At 37.8% G+C, this 20,123-nt stretch overlaps 1 protein-coding gene across 2 annotated transcripts in view; it reads left to right on the top strand.

Moving 5' to 3' along the window:
* Tpk1 (thiamin pyrophosphokinase 1) overlaps positions 1 to 20,123 on the top strand; it is a 364,719-nt gene that overhangs the window by 146,598 nt on the left and 197,998 nt on the right. For both annotated transcript variants that reach the window (XM_031381704.1, XM_031381705.1), the window contains one exon: positions 6,995 to 7,067. In XM_031381704.1, coding sequence (XP_031237564.1) covers positions 6,995 to 7,067 — 73 coding nt within the window. The remainder of the gene's footprint in view (positions 1 to 6,994; positions 7,068 to 20,123) is intronic.

Genomic DNA, 20,123 nt, shown 5'->3' with positions numbered 1-20,123 from the left:
TTCATTATATCATTTTATTTTGTGAATAGATAAGTAATTGAGCATCTTAAATAATTGGCAACCCACTCTCTTTAGCTCTTATCCTGATTTTTTAACAAAATTAATTCACAACTGAGCAGATGATAATGAGTCTGTTACATGCACTCTCTACTAGGAATGTTGAGAGGATAAAATTACTGTAGTCTGCATGCTTAAGTAGTACATCCTATAAGCTTTGTTTTAATAATAAATTGAATACTGGGAACACAGTATATGTCTTCAGAGAAAGCTTTCTAGGTTGTGTGTAACATACAAAATTCACCTAAACATATGGATGGCTTTATGATCTTATGGATAGCATATAATTTAGTGTCCAGCCTATCTCTGGGGTCCAGGTCTGTAGTGTGCATTACAGATTTCATTTCACTCCTGTGGTGGCTCACGCTTTCCCTTCCTATTTCACTGTTCCTGCAGCAAAGATGAAGATACATTTAAGCAGTGTTGAAAGTAAATTGAAAAATTGCTTTTTTCCAGAATTCTTTACCTACAATATTCTGTTGCATTATCTTTTCTTTCTTCTGCACCATCCTTCTTTGCTCCACTCATGAGAATTGGCAGTAGAAAGGCTGATTATCTTGAGGAAATGTGATCTTATCCCCAGATCCTACCTACTACTGACATTCTAACAAAGCTGTTAGCAGACACTGCCTTTTCTTTCATGCCTGGAAAATCCATTCTCATGTGTCATGAAGGTCAGCAGCAACATCTCACATGACCCATTTAATAATCACCTGCCAGCCCTGGAAAAGCAGAAATCCACTTCTGACAGATCACACCTGTCTTATCAGACATCATGCTGAGTGTTAAAATATTTGATTAAATATGTGATTTTAAAGTCAGTATTAAATATCATTTCAAAGAATAATTGATCTTTTTGTAGCATTTTGGCTGCTGACTCATGTTTTGAATTATAATGTAAGCCTATCCCGAACCTTTTCTAAATTCATATTATAAACTGAGTGTATAAACTGAGTGTCGGAAATATTTTCATCAGTGAGGAGGAGTGTGAGGTAGGAAACTAAGTTTAAGGTCAGCTCAGGCTATTGATAGACATCTTCCTTCAAACCATGTCTGGAGAGAAGCATCTTCTTCTCAAAGTCCACATTGTGTCCACAGTATAAAATATTGAAGAGTTACTTACATGTTTACTATTAGGCATACTTTATGAATAATATATAATTACAGGGAAGAGAAGCATGTCTCTGTTGGCAAAGTGCTTGCTGTACAAGCATGAGGACATATATTTTATGTCCAGGACCCATGTACAATGCCAGACCTGTCAACTTGTGCCTGTAACCCTTGCTTGTTCTGAGGGAATGGAGATAGAAAGATACCTGCAGCCTCAGTTTATTGCCCTAATTATGAGTTCCAGGTTCATTGATAGATACTGTCTTTAAAAAGTTGCATGTGCAGTAATAGAGAAAGACAGCTGACCCTTGCCTCTGGTCTCCATATGTTCATTACTTGTGCAAGGCACACACATACTTACATACACTAACTCTCATATAGGTGCATACACATAGACATGTACACAACATTCCATATATATAGCTAAACATAGAAAATTTAAATTCCTGACTTGCCGTATTGAAGTGATTGCCATTAATCATCATGTACTTTATTAGGTATACAAATGGATGCTCTAACATCTCAAATAATGTGTTCTTTTAGTAGTCATAGACCATCCTGGCAAGGACTGATTACAGGTGATTACGTTGAGAAAGGAAGAAAATCATGTTCTAGAAAACATATGTGTTCCATTATGATTTCAATCCCATCCAGCCTATTCAGTCTTGTTTTACTGACTCGAACTGGGCTTGGCAAACTAGCTGACAGGCCAGCCGTCGCTAATAGTTTCTCAGGAACACAGCCATGCACAGTTTTCCTGTTTTCTAGCCACATTCATGCTACTTTGGGAGACATAGGTAGTTGTGACAGAAACCACATGACACACGAACCTAAAATATCGACCCTTTCACTCTAAGGAAAATAATTGCTGGTCCATAGCTTAGCATGTGGTGTAGATGTAAGAATTTTCTATGCAATTAAAAGAATGTGTGCCCTACATATGAGAGCAGAGATTCTTAATGAGGTGGGAGGCAGGGGTAGAGAGTGTTCAACACTAGGACAAGCAGCAGAGAACCCAGCTTCCTGAACGTTGTGTTGGTTGAAGGTGGGCAGAGGCAGGGTGTTTTCCCCAGGTTAGGACAGTGTAACTCCCCATCTGCAGGGGAAACCCAGTGCTGTCTCATCCAATACCCTGTCAGAGGGAGAGAAGCCCTGCCACATCTGCCCAAGCAGAAACCACTGAAGAGCATGAGAGCACAGATCACAGGCCCTTAAGCCCCTAAGGTATCATCTCAGGGATATCGACACTACTGTTGGAATCCACATCTACCTCCAACACTGAAGATCTCCGTGACTCAGTCAGTCTAGCCTTCAACCCCTGTGAGGAGTCACTTCCTTCTCTCTGCTAAGTGCCCTGCCTTCTCTGCTTATGTTTCTTTGACTCCAGCAAAATCTAAGGCTTCCTGATGTCTCCTACTTTGCCAGGAATCAGCAGCAGAAGGTGGACCATTTCCTTTGTAATAAGTTGACTGTTTGATCTGTAGGTGGGAAAATGGATTCTAAAGTCCAAAACTAAATGGGAATTCCACACCTTTTTAACCTTTAGGCCATGAGCCCAACTTGAGATATCTACCATTAACCCCTGATCCCAAGTTCCTACTGCCTTGAGGCACCTTACCCAAGTGACCTGTTCCCAGTGTAATAATAGCCCACACTACAAAGCTGTGTTAAGCAACATTGCTATTAAGCAAGATGATCACATATACACTCAGATAGAGTGAGCAGACTCCCATCTCAGAGGCTCAAGAAGTCTAGCTTATTTTTCTTACTTTCTTCTCTATTTTTGAGTTATTTGTTTGATTGTTTGTTTGTTTGTTTGTTTTGTTTTATGAGGCATACTTTCTCTGTGTAACAGTCCTAGCTGTCCTAGAACTTTCTTTGTAGATGAATTTGGCCTTGAATTCACAGAGATCCATCTGTTTCTGCCTCCTGAGTGCTGGGATTAAAGGCATGCACCATCATGACCTGCTCCCTCTTTCATCTTTTCTTTTCTTATCCTCCTGTTCCCCCTCCCCTACTGTTTTCCTCTTCCCATCGTCATCTTTTTCTATTATTTATTTATTTATTTTTTCTCTTTCTTTTACACTCCAGATTTTATTTCCCTCCCAGTCCACTGTCTGACTGTTCCACATCCCCTAACTCCTCCCCGCCTGCCTCTCCCTCTTCTCCACAAGGGTGTCACCACCCTACCCCCCACCCCACCAGACTTCTGAACTTCCTGGGGCTGCCAGTCTCTTGAGGGTTAGATGCAACTTCTTTGACTAAACCCAGACATGGCAGTCCTCTGCTGTATATGTGCTGAGGGCCTCATATCAGCTGGTGTCCCATTGTCATTTTACTGTGCCATTGTCAGCATCTGTGTACATGCTGCTTTGCTGTACACCAGGGTTGGTCAGTCACTCCTGTACCAATCAATGACTTATCCTCCAAAGAAGCTGAAAGTGAGAGATTTCATGCTATTTTAGTGTTAAGACAGTAGTAGCATTTTCCTTGGATGCAGAATGCAGGCAAGATTGTGGAGGGAAAACTTCCTGCATAGTTACCAGGAAAGGAATTTTGAATGACTATATTTCTTCATATCATGTTATGTTTTCTAAATATATAAGCCTCCATGGTGACTGCATGTGCTGGGCCATTAGCCCATTCATATTCTAAGCCCTTTTTTGGACTCTTCTTTGTCACTAATAAGTGATGTGTCATAAGTTAAAATGCAAATATCAAAGGAGTCCTCTTAGTTCAACTGGGTCACTTGTAGGAAATTTTGGCCATCTTTTAATACTAATAAGTCATCTACTATAGACTGGAAATAACAAGTATGCTGTTTGGATCCATGTATAAAGTAGGCAGATAGAGCCAGGGGCTACACAAATCTCTGCCCTTCTGTCAGTCTAAAAATATTCTTCTTATATAAATTGTCAATTATGTCATAACATAATTCCTCTATATCTGTGAAGTGTCATCCTTAGAAATATCTTGAGAATGCCCATGTACCATGGTAACAGGCACTGAAGAATATGTGTAATGGGCTTTTAATTGTGGCATAAAAGAGTACAACTCAGAAAGCTTCATAGATTGTATTTTATGATGGAAACTTATGATAATCTTAGTCATTGTAGCCTGAATGCCAGGTTACTATTGGCATGAGTCTTCTTAAAAACAATCATATTGATGTAATAGAAATGTATTGTATATGTTATATGAAGGGAATTATTTTAAAAAGTAACTAAAGTTGGTTATAATTTATGTATATAATTTTGTTTTCCTATTAATATTTTATATAAAATATAATTGAATTTAGGGGGTTGCTTTCCTACATTATTCTTCATGAAATATAAAAGGAAATCTAATTCTCTTTTGAGATGATCTATCCTATGGGACAGATGCTCAGCTGCTTTGGTATATCAGCTTTTATTTTTCATTTTTATTTATTATCAAAATCAATATGATATTTGGAAACTGCCAATTTATTTCTAGATATCTAAGGGACTACAATTTGGAGAGTAATACAATGTGAGTCTCATTAGGAAGTTTGCTTGAACCAGATGGTATGAATGAGAGCCTTTAACTGAAGTGACTTTTCTATACAGTGAAGTAAGTTGGACATTCTCTTGGATTGATCTCAGGTCTGCAGAGATAATAGAGAAATTAGAGAAATAATTCCTTTTTTCCCTTCCAGAGCTAATACTCTGTGGTTCAAAAACATATTAATTTACATGTTACAAAGTAGTATCCAGTGGAAAGGTTTTTAAAGAAAAACCTCTGAAAGTGTATGAATTTACTGAACTAGAAAAAAAAAAAGTAAGGCAAACGAAATGATATGACAGATGCAGTGCATTGAGAACATTTTGAGAAAGGAACATTATGGGAAGCCATTTGGAACAAGGCAAGGCCCGCATGTCTATCCCCTTTCTACCTCATCTTGAGTCAGCCTGCGTGTATTGTACCCAGTCATGCAGTGAATAGTTCATGAATGAATAATACACAGAAACTTGATCCTCATGCACACACTTATGTATGTGGTGCAGGTTATTGTTTTTTATTTGTTTACTGATTCTGAGAATTGTACCCAGGCCTTCAGCGTGCTAGGTCTGCATCCTCCCATGAAGCCATACCCAGAGCTGTGGGCTTTGTGAACGCAGTTCCTGCTATAAGTTGGAGTAGCCCTACTCCACCCTCAGTCCTCCTGCTTCAGGCACCTGGTACTAAGCCGCAGGCATGCCCACCAGACAGGACACTCTGTGGGCCACATCCTTGTCATACACCTTCCTCTCACATTGTAGTCAGAGCAAGTTGTGACTTCAGGGTAAATTGGGCAAAATTAGGCTTGACCTAAGAAATAATGCTTCTAGTTGAGTTAGGAGATACAAAATAGTATAAGAGACAAGGTTGGCTTATTTTCTCATATACATCTTTACTAATTTTACCTTGAATGCACACATGGAAACTTCTGAGTCGTAATTCTTACTATACATTTGCTCTTGTTTTAAACTCTGCTGAGAGCCAGGTATGTTGCCTACTGCTGGTACTTGCATGCCCATGAGTAAAGAAAAGAAAATACATTTTTATTTTCTCTGCCTATTGAGTGAAGAATGGTAGCTGTATCTATTGCTGCGAAAGGTCTCCTTGGAGATTCTATGGACCTGCCCTTAACCCTTTGATTTGTAAATAAAATCTCCTCAGAGCCAGAATACTAGTGAGGTCTTTGCTATTGTGACTTAGACTGAGCCCAATTGTGGGGCTCCCTCTCACACCATAAGCAGTAGGAAGAGTATAAGCCAATGGTACAAAACTGTTAGTATTTCTTTGAATTAGATAACTAACTAAAAAATTGTGAACTGATAAAATTCTTCTGTTAAGTGAATAGTAGAATATTTTTGTAGGACCTAAAAACATGCATTTCCTTTAGTATGCATGCCTTAGCTATGGGAGACTCCTCAGTTTATTCTCTGCTAAAGCACTGAAAAAATCCAGGGTCATTTATCCCTCCACAATTTGGGAAATTAAGTGTAGCAGAAAAATTCTACCAAAGCATATAGGTGCTTTATGGAAAATAAATGATGACTTATGAAGACAGAATTAAATGGGATTTTTGAAAAATGAGTTGAAAAAGAACAAGAAAGTGAACTAAAGTAATATTCAGTATCTTGAAATTCCACATCGTCTGGTATAAAACTTGGGTGTTCTTTTATAAAGTTCATTGTTTGTTTGTTTAATTGATTGATTGATTATTTTGAGTAAGGGCAAACATACCATGGCAGTTCTCCCATATATGTCGTGGAGATGGAAATCAGATCTTCAGGCACATTTCTATTCTAAGCCATTTACTGAACCAAAAAACCTAGACTTCATATGATTATCTTAATCCTCTCTAGGAGACTTGTATTTCTAGAAATGTGTCATCAAGTGTTTGGAAAATGTGTTTAAATTGGCTTGACTGTGTGTTTATCTTCTTCAAATACATTGAAAGTTCCAAGCTTGTATGCAAGTAAAATGATGCAAAGACTTAAATATGGCAAGAATATGGAGGAGAGAAAGGTGTTTGTGTAAACCTTTTTTTTTTTAACCAGTTGCCTTCATCAGTATCTATTTGTTTGAAGCAATAAATCTTGATGGTTTAAGTTGACCTTGTTCCTCCTGGTTGTTGGCCTCAGTCTATTCTACTGAAACCAGGAGTGTATGACCAGACACCCCATTTACTCTGAAAACAGTGTAAGTTTCCTTTTGTTTTGAATATCTTAATTTTCTCTCTGACCCTCACAGCTGAAGTTTTAGCATTCATAAATGAATGAATCAGTCTAGTTGACTCACATGGAACTATTTCTTTCAGCTTTTTGCCTGAATTCATCAGTGGGGACTTTGATTCTATTAGGCCTGAAGTCAAAGAGTACTACACCAAGAAGGTAAAGCACACCCACTTTTACACTTGAGCTCTGGCTCATGCCATTGCTCTGTCTGACTGTCACAGATGCTGGGGGATGGGTTGAAAAAGTCGTTTGATTATTTTCATAGTTTTTGTTGTAGAAATTTAGTATGTAATACATATTTAATATATTCATAATTAATATATATATGTATTAATTTTATATTTTATAATTTTATGATATAAATAATATAATTTATCATAACAGAATATATATAAACCTCTTAAAATGAATGGAAACATAGTATTGGTAAATGCTATCACCATCAGATATGCATTAATCAGTACCCTAAACATACATGTTACATGTGTTCAATATGATTATAGTTTACTAAGACATATCTAATAACTGTTGCTATTTATACCCTCAGTAGTTATTATACATTTTCATTAATATTTTATTCTTATTTAATGAATGGATTATATTAATATTTTACTTAATAACCAATTCCCAGTTAATGTACTTAAACTTGTATCTATTTTGTCTCATTGTAAATTCTATTAAAATGTCTTTATGAATGAGTTTTTATATATATATATAATGGTATACACCTTGAATTTCAGAAGTTTTCTACAATATCTAGGTTTTTTTGGGTTTTCTTTTCTTTTTTTTTTTGGTTTTGGTTTTTCAAGATAGTTTCTCTATGTAGCCCTGGTTGTCCTGGAACTCACTTTGTAGACCAGGCTGGCCTCAAACTCAGAAATCCACCTGCCTCTGCCTTCCAAGTGCTGAGATTAAAGATGCGCACCACCACTGCCAGGCAATATCTATTTTTTTTTTTTTTTTTTAAGATCCTAATTAGACCTTGAGATTAATAAGAGCCAAACTTTTTCAATAGTATGAAAATCTTCCTCAGATCCTTGACACTTAAAAACTATATAAAAGATCTATCTGGGATGATGGGGGTACACAGTAGTGAATGACAGTAATTACTGATGAAAGGATTCACAAGTCTTAGAAGACAATACAGATGTTTTAAAAGAGATGTTGTAGTATTAGTAATTCTGGCACAGCTTCATTATGTGTATCAATGTAAACTGGTGCAGTCAAATCATACATACTTCTTTTTAAAGAAACTGCAATGACTGTGATCATAAAGTAAATTTCTCATAAATCTGTAGGAGAGGTGAGATACCTTTTAAATGCACAGGAAAGATTGAATGAATAGCTTCAGGCAAGTAATGGCTATGAAAATAGGGAGAGGGGGCTGGAGAGATGAGTTGGTAGTTAAGAGTACTATCTCTCCTCTTCCAGAGAAGCCAGTTTAATGCCTCGCACATGGCAGCTCACAATCATCTATGTCTCCAGTCCAGTTCAATGCTTCAGACATGGTAGCCCACAATCATCTATGTCTCCCATCCCAGCGCGCCCTTGCATAAGCATACACTCGAACAAACAATCATACCCTTAAAGTAAAAATCAGTACTCCCCTTGAAAAATTCAAGAAAGAAATCAGTTCTCTGGGACAAGGCCACTGATAGTATCGTCTCTGCCTACCCCTCATCTCTGTGTATGCGTGCATGCATATTTAAAGAAAAAGAGGATTTGAATAGGGTAAGACAGCTAGAGGTGGGGGTAGTGTGGAATGGAAATTATGTTAAAAACAGTACTCACATAAAATTCTTAAACAATACCATTTTAGGAAAGAAAGGCAAGAAGGAAATTAAGGGAAGGGAAAGGAGGGGAAAGGAAGGCAGAACTGGCATAAGAACCAAGGCTGTTGTGAATGCAAATTCAGGGCTTGGCTGGGATGCAGATTTGTGCAAGTCCCATCTGCCCACCAGCTGATCAGACCTTCTTTCAGCAAATGAAGACCAGTCCCAAGTCAGTGTTTGATATTCATGCTCAATTACTTCAGCATTGGCATGTTGCTACTCATTCCCCCACAGCCTCACTTCTCATTAACTCCATACCTCAGCCTCACTGGGAAGGAGCTCTGGCCTTGCTTACAATGCAGAGTTGTGCTAATGCACAGGTATTAATCATATTTTCAGCAACAGAGCAAACAGAGGAGAAGCAGGGAACAGCATACTCACAAACAAGCTGAATAAGTACGTGGTCAGAACTGACTTACCTCCCTGTCTATGCTGATGGCTTGCCAAAATCAGAAATGTCAGTCTGACCATTACTGTCTAGGGTGAGGAAATAAGCTTCGAAGAAACTTCTGCATGCTTTAAATCGAGGTTCAGCAATAAAGGGAATTTTTCAGTTAATACTTGTTCCTTGTATTTCTTGCTTTGCCTGTTTTTAAACTTGGAAAGTCATATTGTTTTTTCAAGATATGGTTTCTCTGTGTATCCCTGACTGTCCTGGAACTCACTCTGTAGATGAAGCTTGCTGAAACTCACAGAGATTTGCCTGCCACAACTTATATCTTTTTAACATTTTGTTTTAAAAGTTATATCTAGCAATTTCTTTCCACTTCTAAGTTCTTGGCTACATAGTATAACCCAGTTTTTCTCTGTGTCCTGAGTGTTAAAGTCTCTTCTTTTGAACTTACTTAGCATGCTCCTAGAAGGAACAGGTGATGTCCTTCATGCAGTTACTGCCCTGCAGAGTGCACTCTGCGTGTTTGGCTGTGAGTTTAATAATGATGATAATTACAAGTTAATGCAACATTACACCCAATTTCTATAAGCCATTATCTCCAACTTCAGCAGTCTTTAAGCCTCTGTTTTACATGAAAGGACATTATCTTCACTTTTACATCCATCTGGACCCCAGGCTGGTCTGAGGTCTCAGCGATCTAAGACTTGGGATCTAGGAAAGAAATGAAATTTACAGTTCTAACCTATTGTTGTAATCATAGAGTAATCATAGAGCCAACATTGACCTGTGTGTGGTTGAGCTTTCCAAAGAGTATACAAGCCTGTGATTTCTCTATATTTCACCTTTCTTTCATGTAACTGTAAAAATCACTGTTTGCCTTAGTTCCCAGCTTGGGTCACTCTTTTTAATTGAATGAGAGATGCCTCTCAACAGTGTTAACATTGTTTGTTTATTTGTTTATTTTTAAAGAGTTTGTTTTTGTTTTGTTTTTTGTTTGTTTTGATTTTCACTTTATAGGCATTTCAGAGTTTCTCTGATTTGAGGCAAAAGTCATCAGTTTCAGTCTTTGTAATTTTCCTTGTATCATCAGAACATACATTTTAGTTTTCTGAGAACTTTGGGAATAGTCCTTAGTTCTTTATTAGTTACAGGAGAAGGGACTCAAACTGTGCTTACTTTATACTTATTATGTGACAGAAGAGATAGTTGTACCTTTCAGCTAATGTCTGAAGATGTTGTAGATCAACAGGGTTATATATAAATAAATAACTACATAAATAGTGGTAAGTAGGATTAGAGGTAAAAAGATTTTGCAAATATAATCACATAGAGTTCAATGGCCTCAGTAAAATGGATCCCTGTGTGTAACAACTTGAAGGTTAATTAATTCTCATGCTTTTTGTGAAAGAATTCTTTTTAAACTTTGAGTGAACTGCTGCCATTGTTTTTCAACAATACCTCCTTGGATGCTACTTGCAAAGACTACTTATAATCTCTGGGAATGGATTTCTCAAGCTTCCTCAGTGCCTTAGTTCAGGGACAACAGGGGACAAGGTACAAAGACTGGGCCAAGGTCAAAATGACTAACACCTAAGCATCTGATAAATTACTCAATTACCAAAAATAGTATTGAGCTAGTGTGAACCTTTGAATTGGGGGTGACTGGTAACAGAAAGTTAGCAAGAACACTGTGACCATATATATGTAGTTTTATGCTAGGAAGAGTGTTTGGACTTTGGGACAGGTCTGAACCACAAAGGATATCCTCTAGGTAGAATAGTAACACCGCTAGTTACTAGTCAAACATGGGACTAGAAATCCGTTTGTTATTCAGAAGAGAATATCCACAATTGGATCAGGCTACCTGAGGAACTGTTCCAACTGTAGTATAAAGCTGAATGAGGACAGAGAAGGCTGTGCTGTGGACCACTCTGTCAAGGTTACAGGCCACCCAGTAGCTGCAGAAATAGAACTAGAGGCCAAGATTGACACCTAGGCTCTTGTTTTTTCCTGATTTCCATTGCATCGTGACATTTTCTTACTTGGGAAATGTGATAAATGTGAGCAAATTACATGAATTATTTAGGAATGACTTACTAAACAAATGTTTTCTGACTAAATCTTCTTATTGTCAAATAATATTATTGAAACCACATACTAAGTTTTAAAGCCTGTTTTCAACAAAGATCAAAATTTTTAAAAGCAATTTTTTATAGATTTTCATGTACGTAGTGAAGCAAAAAATGGTTTCATGTCTTACCCCACGTTACATTCAGCCACCTCACTGTGTTTGTTACAGTTAAAAATGGTATTTGTGCTTACATAGAATTTTCCTCAGTGAAAATCATTAAAAACTGGCTTCTCAGTGACACGTGAGTAGAAAATTTTATTGTTTCATAAATGAATTACTAATATTGAATAATGCTTTGAACTTTAAGTTTAAGAATGAGGGCACTGATCCCAAGTATTAAAGTAGGCAGTAAAATGGGTGGATAGGTACATGTGTGTTTTCAATAAATAATAATTTTGGATATTAATAGCATTTATTTAGGGATTTTTTTGTAGATAATAGTTTTTCTTGAATTGTAAAAAAAAAAAAAATTAAGTTGTTATACTCCCGAGTGTCTTACTACTACATGTGGGAAAAAAACCCGAATCCTGTTTCATACCTCTCGTTTGTTTCCTTACTTGTTTACACTAATGATTGAACAGTGATCTGGGTGCAGCGATGCTCTACAAAGACTAGAACTCTGCTCCAATGCTGTAGCTTTTTTCCTTTCAAAGGTTATTGTCCTATGAGTATATCTGTTGTTTCTCATAAAGGCTGCTTTAAAAAATATTTCTTGTCTGTTCATATCTCTAAGTATATAATTTTAAGTTTATTTTTAATTCGTAATCAGAATCCTTTAGAATATCTTTTGAATTTGATGAAGCCATGGGTTAAGTTCTATTTAAATTTCATTGAATGCCTCCTGTTAAAAATGTCTACCCTGATCTACTTAAATCTCATGAATATTATTATCTTCACCCTTATTAGTGTCTTCTTTTTCAGACCTCCTACCCACATGCCAATAAAATTTAGGTATTTTAAAATTAAGTAATTTAGAGAACATACCAAACTGGACTGTTAAAAACTTTCAAGTTAGCATAATTGTTTATTATGTAAGCAAAGTGAATTATAAAACACTGAAAGGCCACACCCCCGTTCACTTGAATTTTTTTTAAAAAGGAGAAACAAAATGAAGCAAATAAATTCTGAGCTCAGCAAATCTGTAGGCTTAGGCATGAAGACCAATTAGCATATGCTGCCATATAAAGCTGTAATTGAGGGAATTACAGACAGGCAGTTTCCACTGACAGTGAGTGACAGGTTCTTTACATTCTCTGAACTGGCTGCTAACCTTTATTAGCATCTCACAAGGGGAAGATGAGGCTGCCAGGAGAACATCATGTGAAACTGTCTCCTGAATGTACCTTAATTCCTGCGTTTGCCTCAATCATGGCTCTTTCAAATTGAATTGATTGCATGTATATTTTTCAAAACTGTTTGAAGTGATTTAATATCCTTAAGGTACTGAGGAAGGAAGAACCTTTGCTCTTTAACCACAAGTACTCCCAAGCGAGATTCCCATGACCCCTCAGTGCATGCCTGCCCTGCTCAATCCTCTTGTATTTCACACGCTATTCTCAAGGGTCTCTGGCACTCTCTCTTTCCTTTGTTGCTGGTAGAGGGGACCTACTCACTTGTCTCCCCTGTCTGCTCACCTCCCAGAGGTTTTGTTTCTTTCTTCTTTTATACTTGTTTGCAGAGCTTGATAGAGACAATTCCATCAGGATTTTCCTCCTTATTCCTGCTAACAGGATGATCAAGTGAATCCTCACATCTATGTCCATTCATCTTGACATCCCTAGTAACTAGAAAGTTGTCAGTGTAGAAGCAGGAAATAAGCCTTTTAGAACTAGAGTGGCAAGCTATGGGTCTTATATAGCATTTCATGTAAAAGAGACATGAGATTATGTGTTTGTGAAATTTGACATTCCATATATTGCTTCTGGAAACCCACAAAGGAGTTATCTTAAATAAATCTGAAAGGAGTAGAAATTTACCTTAATATTTTAAAATGTATTTCACCCCAGAATGTCTACGTACAACTCACCAACACCTATTCTTCTGTCTTGGTTTCTAACTAGGCTAAAATATATCTGGATGCTGCTAAGCTTCTTTCATTATTTCAGAAACTTTTCATGAAAGGTATATATTTGTACTCTTGTTTTTGAAACCCATGGGGAAAAATAACATAACTAAAAAGGAATTTTAGGGGATTAAAAATACACCATATAATATGATGATGAGTATAGTTATACATATTGGGCTAAACTCATAGAGTACACAACACTGACAATGAGTGCTCGTGGATTTTGGGCAACAAGGACTTGTGTCTCTGCTCAGTTGTAACAAATATGCCACTCTGTGGAGGATGCTAACAATGGCAAATGCGGTGCATGGCCAGTGTTAGGATACATAGAGAGTAATTTTTAATTTGACTGTAAGCCAAATCTACTCTAAAATTAGTCAAGATTGTAGGTGAAATTGCTTTTCCATAAAGCTAATTCAGGTAGTAACAACACACTTTAAGGTATTACAGTGTACCAATTTACATGTATTTCCATTTATAAATTCATTTAGTTTGTGCAACAACTTAATAGAAATATGACTGCATCATATAGATAATTAGAAATGAAAAGATGCTGAATGACTTAAACCAGGTAGCACAACTAGGAATTGGTGGAACTTAGGACATAGATAAAGAGGCAGTCTGCCCCTGAATCCAAGCTTTCTTCTACTTAGTATGCCCCATTCATCTAGTTTCTCAAAAATAAAGCAGTGCTTCTTATGATCCAGAAATACTATAGTCTCCTTTTCTTTTCATAGAATTTGCATTTTCTGTTACTTAAGTTTTGTTGTCTAAATGAACTAGGCAAGGAGGCATTACCCATGAATATCTTCAGTCTGCTAATTCCTTCACCATCTACATCCTAGTCTTACTGGAGACAATTGGAAGAAAGTCCTTGTAATAGTAACTTTTATTTGTCTGACCCAAGCTTTACTGCCTCAGTATGCTAATTTAGGCTTAGCCCTGGAAGCTTCTAGCCTCTTATCTAGACCCAGAATGTTTTCAGCCTCTTAGACATATTGCTGAATGAGTTTGCCCTTTCTAGTTCTTTCTGAACTCTCTGCTCAACTCTGTTGTTCTGGGTCAAACTCTTCTCCAAGCTGACTGATTCAGTCTGACCTCTTTATTGTCCTCTGACTTTTTATTCTGTTTAGCCTCAAAGTCTGATGATCTGTTCTAATTTCTGGCTCCTTCTTATTCTCTAGCTCATTCTGTCTTAACCTATGTCTAGTCTTTTCTGTCTCTGTGACCTGTCTCTATATAACTGTTCTTGTAGAATTGCATTCTTTTTTCTCTCTCTGTGCTACTCTTTATTATGATTATTATTATTTATTATTATCTTTATTTTCTTTTTTCTTTTTCTTTTTTGAGACAGGATTTCTCTGTGTAGCCCTGGCTGTCCTGAAACTCACTCTGTAGATGAGCCTGGCCTCGAACTCAGAAATCTGCCTGCCTCTGCCACCTAGGTGCTGGGATTAAAGGCATGTGTCACCACTGCCCAGCTCTAATCTTTTTTTTTTTTATAGTCCAGTCGTTATTCCCCTCCCAGTCTGCCCTCTTACAGTTCCTGATCCCATTCCTCCTGCCCCCCATCTCCAAGAGGTTGTTCTCATACCCCCACAAGCCCCCAACACCCTCCCATGCCTCCCCACTTCCTGGAGCCTCAGGTCTCTCAAAGGTTAGGTGGTTTTTCCTCTCACTGAGGCCAGACTGTTCAGTACTTTGCTGTATATGTGTCAGGGGGCCTTGGACCAGCTATGTAAACTGACTGGTTGGTGGTTCAGTGAGAGATCTTGGGGTTCAGGTTTGTTGATACTGCTGGTCTAACTATGGGGTCGCCCTCCTGCCAACTTCTTCCAGCCTTTCCCTAATTCAACCACAGGGGTCCCTGACTTCAGACCATTGCTTGTGTATGAGTATCTGCTTCTGTTTCAGTCAGGTGCTTGTTCGGCCTCTTGGAGAGCAGCTATGCTAGTCTCCTGTGTATAGGTACATCATGGCATCACTAATCATGTCAGGCCTTAGAGTCTCCCTTTGAGATGGGTCCCAATTTGAGGTGGTCCTTTCCTTCAGTGTCTTCTGCATTTTTCTCCCTGAAGTTCTTTTAAACAGAAACAATTCTGGGTCAGAATTTTTGACTGTGGGATAGCAACCGCATCCTTCTACTTGATCCCCTTAAGGTAGATTCTACAAGTTCCCTCTCCCCACTGTTGGGCATTTCATCTAAAGTCCCTCCTTTTGAGCCCTGAGAGTCTCTCACCTTCCAGGTCTCTAGTACATTCTAGAAGGTCCACCTACCTCCCTCCTCCTGAGGTTATATATTTCCATTCTTTCTGCCAGCCCTCGGGGCTTCACTCCTGGCCCCCCAATACCTGATCATGTTCCCCTTTTCATCTGCCCCTACTCCTTCCCTCTCCCACCCAATTCCCTCCCTCCCTCAGCCTTCTGCTTTCTACTCCCTCTCAAGTGGTATTGAAGCATCCTCACATGGGCCCTTTGGCTTGTTCACCTTCTTGAGTTCTGTGGATTACATCCTGGGTATTCTGTATTTTTGGCTGATATCCACTTGCTACTGAGTACATGCATGTCCTTTTAATTCTAAGATAACTCACTTAGGATGAAAATTTTCTAGTTCCATCCATTTGCATACAAAACTGATGGTGTCCTCATTCTTAATGGCTGAGTAGTATTTCATTGTGCAAATGAAATACATTTTCTGTATCCATTCTTCCATTATGGGACTTCTGGGTTGCTTCCCATCTCTATCTATCACAGATAAGGCTGCTGTGAAAATAGTGGAATGCGTGCTGTGCCCCTGTGGCCTTTTGGGTCATCTTTTGGGTATATGCTCAAGAGTGGTATAGCTGGGTCTCCAGGTAGATCTATTTCCAATTTTCTGAGGAACCACCAGACTGATTTCCAGAGTGGTCGTACCAGTTTACAATCCCACCAGCAATGGAGGAGCATTCCTCTTTCTCCACATTCTCACCCACATGTGCTGTCACCTGAGTTTTTGATTTAAGCCATTCTGATTGGTTCAAGATAAAATCTCAGGGTCATTTGGGTTTGCATTTCCCTGATGACTAAGGACTTTGAACATTTCTTTATGTGCTTTTCTGCCCTTCGAGATTCCTCTGTTGTGAATTCTCCGTTTAGTTCTATACCCTGTTTCTTTATTAGGTTGTTTGCTTTATTTGGAGGTTACCTTCTTGAGTTCTTTATATATTTTGGATATTAGCCCTCTGTTGGATGTAGGGTTAGTGGAGATTGATTTGGGAAAAATCAATTTGTCCTATTGATTATGTCCTTTGATTTACAGAAGCTATTCAGTTTCATAAAGTCCCATTTATCAATTCTTGATCTTAAAGTGTGAGCCATTGGAGTTTTGTTTAGGAAATCTTACCCCGTCCCCATGTCAATGAGTTCGAGGCTCTTTCCCCTTTCAGTTCTATTGGATTGACTCTATCTGGTTTTATGTTGAGGTGCTTGATCCACTTGAACTTGAGCTTTTTGCAAGGTTCTTCTCTCTTTCTCTCACTAGTTACTTTGCCTGCTACTCAATTAGATACCGTTTTCTCCACACTAATTTATCTTCATTGTTTGGGATTAAAAGTGTGTGCTAAGGGCATGTCTGTATTCTACCCCGAGGGTTTAAAGGTATATTCCAAGTGCTGAGAAATGCAAGAATTGGACATTGATTTCTTTCAGTAAATAACACAATCTTGGGATTCACAGTGAGATCTACTATCCTGCAAGAAGTCCTGATGGGTAAGAACTGTAAGTATCTTCAGTATTTAATTTCCTTCCTCACCTATTCCCTGAGTTTTTAGAAATAAAGGGAGAAGAGTACTCATGGATGGATTCTGTTCTCTTTTCTGTAAAACTTAGGCCCAGTTCTTCCTCCCAGGCTTATGCTCCCAGAAATAAGGCTCAGACTCAAAATATATTTACAAATATATTGACTATATAGCTGGCCTCTATTCTGACTAGATCATAACTTAAGATCACCTATTTATTTTAACCTTCATTCTGCCACATGGCTGGTTACCTGTGCTCAGGGACCATTTTTCTACCTTCTCACATCTTTCCAGGCAGATATTTTCTTGTCTGACTTGATCCCAGAATTTTTTTTCCTCACGGATGTCTCATCTTCTATTTCCTACCTAATCCATAGGTCATAGACTTCTTAATTTATAGATGATACATCCTTGTGATACACTAGATATTCTCTCTATACTTTTCATATACATAGTGGCTTTGATGGCATGGTACCTGCATCAATACCATATCCCAGGTCAGGTTATATCTAATAAATAATATCATTCAGTCAGTCTTATTGAAATAGAATTTCCCTGTATCATTTTTAAGGTTCTCAGTCACAGTCGGAGTTCAAAAATTCTCAAAGAGGACTTAGAAACCTTGGCATATAGTTGAAATCATGGCTATGGTTTAACACTGGAAAGGTTACATATCAACATAAGCAAAGAGAAGAAGCACATAGGTCATGGTCACGAAAGAAATTAACCAACTTGGGCTGGAGAGATGGCTCAGCCGTTAAAGGCTAGGCTCACAACCAAAAATATAAGAAAGTAACCAACTCTGGGCCCTTTCTCATTTAGTCACTGAGGATCTAATTAATCATTTGCATGTCAAAAAGTTATTGTTGCTAGGAAACTCATTTGCAACTCCACCCAGAATCTACCAGAGGCTAGAAACATACATACTTAGGTTCTCTGTGTAGCATGTACTTTAAACTAGACTGCTAGAAGGAAAGGGATGAGTGCTCAGCATAAATCACATTCTTTCTATTCAGGCCATTACTATTTAGAGGACTATCTATCTATGAGAAGAGGTATTGATTGATGGGGTCCTCTGATGTCAGCCAGAGGTCTTTGTAAGGCCAAGTTTGTTTTCTTTTGTTTTGTTTTGTTTTTGAGGGCAGCAGGCTCAAGTGGATTGTAGAAACTTTTTCTCTAACCTGGTTCCACTCACAGAATTCTGACCATGCTTTTTGTAAGGAAGCAGTCATTCAAAACCTCATGTGGTTCTAAAGAAACTTGAATTGCATTGACAGAAGGATGATTCTACTGGGCAAGTGTTACTTGAAATCCATAGTGCAGGTGAGGTGACACTAGATTAGAATATCTTCATGTTTAGAGTTTCAAATGCCGAGTTTCTATGAGTGAAATTGGGTGAAAACAAAAAAGAGCCTGTTACTTTTGAGTTTTTAAAAGTGTGATCATGTGACATATTCGATCAGGAAATTAATTATTCATAGCTGCAATTTAATGATTTAAAAATAAAACCTTCATTTTTACTGTAAAACATAGAAGTGCTTGTAAAGAAGCTGGTAATTCAGATTAGATTCACTGTGGTTTTGATAGCAAAAAGCAAATTGAGGGTGCTTATTTTGTGATTCCATCTCTGCAGGTAGACAAATAGCTTTTGTAACTGTATGTAAGCACATGGATCACTGGGATTCTAATTGGTTTTTATCTAACTTGCAATTCATAGAAAGCTTGAGAATGTGTTTGCTCTAATTTTTGATCCGTATTGCTGATTATCTAGAGTATCTGCATTTTTGCTCTTTGTTGATTATCTACAGTATCTGCCACTTTCCTCTTTGTCTGCTTTTTCATGAGTCAGGGAAATCAATTTCTAATTGTAAAATACCAATCAACTTATTGAAATGACATATTTTTAAGTATGACTATTAAAATTTAATATGTTAAATTTTATCAAGACAATTTTGATAATTTTCAGTGTATATCTTGTATGCATGCAAGAAGAAAGATAACTTTAGCAGTGAATCAAGAAAGATTAAATGTATAGAATTTAAAAGCAAAAAACTCAGTAATACTCTTACCTCTTTTTAAAATAAAATTAGTATCAATATTATAATATATGTGGCTAGGAAACTCTATTTCCTGTTTCTAGAATGAGCATTAAAGATGATCTTTAGTGTCTTTATCCTCAGAGATTATTCAGTCCTTTCTAGTCCCTTTTAGTCACTTGGTTCTCTAATGGATGGACAACCCCTGCCTTTGTGTAATACTGCATAATTCACTTTCTTGTCCCTTCTTCTTTGGTGGATGTCATTTTTTTCCTTAAAGAATTTGATGGTTGATAAGAAATAAAATAAATAAATCAATTCACCTAATCCCCAAGATAAATACTTCAAGAATTATCTTTCTATGACAATTTTAAGACTTCTCACACACATCTTTCTTTTTTTAACTTTAATTTTTTTATTAGATATTTTCTTTATTTACATGTAAATTTCTCCTTTCCCAGTTTCCCCTCCAAAAAACAAACAAACAAACAAACAAAAACAACAAGAACAAACCCCTGTTGCCTCTCTCCTCCCCATGCCTGCCACCCCACCCTCTCCCACTTATTGGCCCTGGCATTCCCCTACCCTGGGGCACAGAAACTTCACAGGGCCTAGGGCCTCTCCTCCTATTGATGATCGAATTTGCATTGCTCTATTATGTACATGCTGCCAGAACAATCAGACCCCTCCATGTGCAGTCCTTGGTTGGTGGTTGAGACCCTGGGAGCTCTGAGGGTACTAGTTAGTTCATATTGTTGTTCATCCTAAGGGGCTGCAAACCCTTCAGCTCCATAGGTCCTTTCTCTAACTCCTTCATTGGGGCCCTTGTACTCAGTTCAATGGATGGCTGTGAGGCTCTACATCTGTTTTAGTCAGGTACTGTCAGAGCCTCTCAGGAGACAGTTATATCAGGCTGGCTTGTCTTTCCTTCAGTCTCTGCTCCATAGTTAATCTCTGCAACTCCTTCCGTGGGTATTT

This window comes from Mastomys coucha, unplaced genomic scaffold (genome assembly GCF_008632895.1).
Source record: "Mastomys coucha isolate ucsf_1 unplaced genomic scaffold, UCSF_Mcou_1 pScaffold20, whole genome shotgun sequence".
NCBI lineage: Eukaryota > Metazoa > Chordata > Mammalia > Rodentia > Muridae > Mastomys > Mastomys coucha.
This window is presented reverse-complemented; position numbering and strand designations above follow the sequence as displayed.